The following is a 6,027-nucleotide window of genomic DNA, read 5'->3' as shown; positions in this document are numbered from 1 at the left end:
TTCTGATAACATAAAGGTATGTAAAAGTGAATAGAAGCTGTATATACTCTCAGAGTTTCAAACTGATTCTTTTTTAATACCTTAAAACAAAAGTCCAAATGTGGGCATAAACTCACAATACCCTGTATTGGTTCAATCCTGTATTCAACAACTACTTACTAAATATGTATTATGTGCCAGGCACTGTGCTAGGTATTGTATCCTTAGTAAGAACAAATTTTATTTTATTCACTGTGTGTAGTTAGGAAAATTAGAAGTATTATCCTATAATCCTGTCCTATCATGTGATCTAAAACATAAAAGAGACTATTCCTGGAATCTGACAGAGGAGTAGTTTGTTAGTCTGTGAAGCACTGAATCAAACTAAAAGTCCACTAAGACTTCGAGTGAAAATCAACTGCTGCTCTTTGAAGGAAAAGAAAAAAGGGAACATGGCTACAAAAGTGGAGACAAATGAATTTGCCACCCTCTTGATTTCACTCAAAGAAGAAATAGTGATAAAAATGTTAAGCAGGAATATATGAATCTTTTAGCAAAGCATCTTTCACCAAGTTTTTCAATTCATTACAATGACAAACACTGAGTAGTTTATAAAATTATTTTCCTCTTCTAAGATGGCTTGATTTTATAATCATTCTCACTGAAGAGTACAGATGAAGATGATATACATATATGTATACACACACACACACACATCCACCCCCACCCCGCACCCACAGAGGAAGGGAGGGAAGGAGAAAGGGAAGGAGGGAGAGGATGTGAACATGTAAAAATCAAATCTCTATAGCAAAACACAGATGACAATATGTCTGCAACTACTGGGAGAGTCTGCCTGCTTTTGTTAAAATCTTTGTGCACTATTTAACAGTGAAAACACCAATGAAATGAATTTAAACTGTTGGCCTTGTGAATTCTATAATTTTAGAAACACTATTTTTAACATACTGACTTTTTAAAATTTCGACTCTACTCTCAGAATAAAAACTTGGTATTCTTTATGTAAATAAGTCTTAAAGACGCAGAATTGATAAGGGTGGATACCCTCCCACACCTAGAGTCCATAAATATATCACTATGTTCTCAGAACAAAAAGTGCTAAAGGATTTTTAGCAAAGGATACAAATATTTTTTCTAAAAGTTATTCTAAAGCACATGTCTTCTCAGTGTAGAAACAATTTATTGAGCTCCAAACACATACCTCATATTCAGCTGTATTGACTGTTAAGGAAGGAACCAGAGAAAACAGTTCACTGAGGGTCTTCAAAATGAGAGGTCTTGTATCACAACTCAGCTTTGGAGAGAGAGCATTCCAAGTGGAGCGAATACAAACAACCTGTGAGGCAAATAAAAAGTCAATGCCTAACAAAATCCCAACTCTTGTGACGCCATCAGCAAAAGCACTTTCTTTCCTTATAAGGAAACTTAAGAAAAGAACAAGACCATTCCTAGAAGATATGATAAAGTATCACCCCTCAAAAGAAATTATTTAAACCAATATAAACTGTTGTTAAAGAAGATCCAGCCTGCCTCTCACGATTGCTTTTTTTACCACTTTATTTTGGTTAACCAAGAAAATAAAGCTAACTCGCCACCCACCCCAACACACACACTTGCACAGACAATAAATTCAAATATATGGTAATGGAAGGAGATTTGACTTTAAAAATAAATAAATAAAGATAAAGTTCGGGTCTCTACCAAAAAAAAATCTACTTATAAAAAAAAATAAACTCCAGATTAGGTACATACATTGTTGAGGAACCAGTCCCTGAAACAAAGAATGGTAAGATAATGCTAGGACATTTCTAAAGCCAGGTATCCACAGTTCTTATAGTTTTTCAGCCCTGCTCAAACTACATAACCACTCTAACAAATTTTTAAAGGAGGTAAGAGAATAATTATATTATTTAAAATAATAATTTAAGACTTTTTTAGTCACTTCAGATTTTTTAAGAGGTTAAGTGATAAAATCTAAAGCCCAACCAAAATTCTATTTTTAACTTGATCCAATTTCCTTAAACCAAGTATTCTTAGTTCACTTCAATATCTGGTTTTATGGATAGGCAAATGTCTTCTTAACTTCGACTCCAACTATAAAAGATGATTTCTTCACTTTTGATATTTTACTAAAAATTTAAAACTCGGGCAGAAATAGTACCAACACAGATCAATTAGACAGAGTTTAACAAGGGTTAATTTTCTAAAATACTCCAATCTCATCTCTTAAGCTTGAATTAACATACACAATTTATCTCCATTTACATACATAAACTATTTAGAGAAGCTACATGAGGTAGTCGGTAAAAATATGTCAAAAATAAATGAATAACATATATGTAAGGACATAGATTAAGGAAAAGCTCAAAGAAGACAGAAGAAAGAGTATTTCAGAAAACTTGCATTCAGTACTTTTGCTCTTATGTTCTACTTTCCTTGAAAGAGCAGAAAAATGTTCTTAGTCTTGGGATCCACTCAAAATTTGGATTCCATTAACATATACTAAGGGCAGTATTATGTGCCAGGCATGATAATAGGCAAATTTACACAAAGAAGTAGCTCTAATGTAAATTAGTGTTGAAATTTTTTTAAAAAGTTCTTAAAAGCTTTCAACATCAAGTATATACCCAGAGTAGTATACAAAAGGAACAATAAAATATAAAACATAATCTAACCCTTCAAAGAACTTAGCACCCTGTTGAAAGTGAAATGTATATAATTCTAAATTACTGGAAAACCATAAGGTATAGGATTAGATTTTGAATTAAGTTCGACAGAAAATAGTTTCAAGAAGAATCTAGGAAGGAAAGATATGTCAGTGGATGGGAGTCATCAGAGAGGGTACAAGAGGCAGTAAGTCTTAAGATGGGACTCGAAGGAGGAATGGACAAAACCAGGCAGATAATCCATAAGGAAATGGAAAACAAAAGTCAAAACATACACGAAAAGGATGCTGTAGGCACCAAAAGCATTAGTACTAGTGAGGAGAGGCTCATGGATCAGAGAGTACCTGGAATATCAAAGCAGTGTGAATGAGAACCAAAAAGAAAAGGCAGCCTCTAGAGATTTCTGAATTGAGGAATAAATAAAATTAAAATGCTACCTTTGAAAGATTCATCTGGTAGTCTTATAGCCAAAGTCAAAGCAGTCATCTACCTCTTTCTCTCCAATTCCTATAACATAAACATCCTAAAAAGTTTTCTAAAGATCTTATGCTCAGTATACCCACTAATTGTCCATGCTTTCTCCTCACCTTAAATGCCTATCCAACTTCAATCTATGTTGTTTCAAGACCCGGGTCAAATCTCACTTCCACAATTAAGTTTTCTCTTACGATTCAAGCCCTCATTTTATCCTTTTCTTTCCTCCAATTTCTAACACTTAAAACTCTGTATCACCCAATTTAGCATTTAATTATATACTGTCTAATATTGTTCACTCTTTTCGTGAATGCGAGTTGTCTCATCAACTAGATATTAAGTTTTTTTTTTTAAAGACAATGACCACGTCTTACAGTTCTCATTCCTCACTACCTAGCGCAGTAATAAGTATATAACAGATTATCAGTACTTAACTACTGATGGTACTGGAACCTGAGCAGTGATAAATATGAGGTAGAGAGTAAAGAATTAAAAGAACTTGGAGAACAAAGCAGACCACGTTGGAGCCAAGCCTAGCTGATAAGGACATGCGGCTTGCCATTTTCGCCAACATGCGGGGCGTGTCTTTCTTCCTGCTTGTCATTTTCTATTATGTGACAGTCAACAATCCCAAGAAGCAGAAATTTAAGTAGCGCTTTCTCTGCCCCAGGGTTCCAGGGCATAGTCTGAGGCAAGATGGAGGGACTGAGGGGCCTTCGCTCTTCACTTCATCCCTTCTATCCATCACAACATCAAAAGCAACTACACCTGGATTTTTCCAAACTTTAATTTCCACAAAGTCTTCCTTAAGCCTATGGAGCAAGAAGCTGCCACTGAGTAGGGCCCAGTATAAGGGCTGCTTCCTTTTCTACTCCCCTATGCAGCACTATAAAAAATATAGATTTAGAAAAAAGAAGGACTTGGAGAATAAATTGGAAAGTGGAATACTTTGAACCAAGAGATCTGGGTGAATAAAAAGCAACATTAAAAAAGGAGGTAAAACTGGAAAAAGGAGCACATTTGCAGGAGATGGGGGCTGAATAACTCTGTTTGAGATGTGTTTAATTTGAAATGATGGAAAGACATCCAGAGAGAAATATCCTGCAGGCAAGAGGAAAAAAGGACTAAAACTCAGACATGAGATTGGTCAACAACAGCTTTGTTATTTGAACATTTCTATAAATCAAAATACCAGGAGGAAGTATGACCTCCCAGATGATCTGATGCATTTTTCAGATCAACAAAAAAAGATCTCTGGCCACCAATTTCAGAAGTACAGAAAGGTTCTTGCCCTTCCCAAGGGTGCTGGGTGGGGAGTGAGGCTATATCCTCCAAGTATTTTCAAGAGCTTACAAAAAATTTTTTTAAAAGTCTACTTCCTACTAAGTTTAAAAACTACTGCGTGAAATGGTATTATACATATAGACCATGAGAAAATATTCTAGAATCCCAGCCATGAATTCTGGCCTTAAGTGTAAGAAAGGTATACCTGTGGGGAATATTTGCAAACCCAGGCTAGCCCATACATAATTGGGAGCAGGGAAGCCTCTAGTAAAGAAGGCTGCTTTCTCTGACCTTCTCAATACTGGGCTATTCTTGAGTAGATCTTCTGGCCCTGAGAGGTTCTTGGATTCAACCTATCATTTTCTTGCTATGTCCGTCTCCTTGGGCCCTGTGGATTTGATCCACTAACCTGTGCAATCTGTTAAATTATATCAGATTAGTCAGGCTCATGGTCATGGCATTTACTAGCTTGTTCTGTCCTGTTCTGCTCATTACTCAATGACTTGTCTGTTTTCAAAAAACAGATTGACTTCTGGATCCGGCAGTATGATGGGTCACAGCTGAAATGATTGATAAAGAAACAAAAGAAGGAAATACCTGCACTGAGCTATTGTAAGGAAGTTGTCAGTTTCCATAATCTAAAAGCTGTGTTTAAATGCCCACACAGAAAGAGATATAGCCTTTAGCCTGCAGAAGATGAGGAGTTGGAACTGAGATTCCCACATAAAACCAGCACCCTTGAAAGGCTATACCCTTAGTGTAATGGTATTTAAAAAGGTAGTGAGTTATGGGCACCTGAACCACTCTTGACGGATAATCTTATAACACATAACCCAAATGATTCACACACAAAAAATAAACACCTCTAAAAATGAGTTCATGACGAAAGAAAAATTTCAAAATATATGATACACGAGTCCAACATGAGTGAGAATCAGCAAAATAGCAAATAGCAGGATTAAGACACCCAAGATCTTCAGGTAACAGGACAAGGAGAAAGTAATACAAAAGCACTTAAAAGAATTAAAGATGAAAGACAAGGCATTTAATTCCCAGTAAAAGAATATGGCATGATGGGAAAATGGCAAATCTGGAAAAGAACCAAATAGAATCTCTAGAAGTGAAAAATATATAGCCAGTGAAATTATTAACCTAACGGATAGGAAGTTACCCTAAATATAGACCAGAGAGATTAGAGTTACAAAATATAAAAAAGAAGTTCAAAGTCAGATAGCACCAAATGAGGTGGTCTTTCTTATTTCACAGAGAGTTCCTAATGAAGTTTAATTTTAAAGCAGCCCTAGGAGAAGTGGTTGGTTCAGGAATGGAACAGGGAAAACATAAATCTGGAGTACCTTATACTGCCATAAAGTTCAGAAATGTGCAAAAAAGGATGTGAACTTGTTAAAAGGGCATAGGAGCCAATCTGAAAGAGTTTCCCATGGCCAAATATTGATGAGTCTACACTGGTATAAATAACCGAATGAATAAAAGAGAAGGAATAGCTCTTCCTTACAGAAGATTTCCAACTAATAAACGTAGAAGCAATGAAAGAAAAAATTCACCACCAGATAGATTACTACAAGAATAACTGTTGTAGGCAAGA

General features: G+C 35.6%; 1 protein-coding gene across 3 annotated transcripts in view; it reads right to left on the bottom strand.

The window, feature by feature from the left end:
* The window catches only part of FOCAD (focadhesin), a 270,313-nt gene that overhangs the window by 112,979 nt on the left and 151,307 nt on the right, over window positions 1-6,027 (bottom strand). For all 3 annotated transcript variants that reach the window (XM_023533725.1, XM_023533726.1, XM_023533727.1), the window contains exon 16: window positions 1,199-1,333. In XM_023533725.1, the coding sequence (XP_023389493.1) occupies window positions 1,199-1,333 (135 nt within the window). The remainder of the gene's footprint in view (window positions 1-1,198; window positions 1,334-6,027) is intronic.

Source organism: Pteropus vampyrus, unplaced genomic scaffold, assembly GCF_000151845.1.
Source record: "Pteropus vampyrus isolate Shadow unplaced genomic scaffold, Pvam_2.0 Scaffold109, whole genome shotgun sequence".
NCBI lineage: Eukaryota > Metazoa > Chordata > Mammalia > Chiroptera > Pteropodidae > Pteropus > Pteropus vampyrus.
Note: the sequence above shows the minus strand (reverse complement) of the source record. Positions and strands in the feature narration are given on the sequence as shown.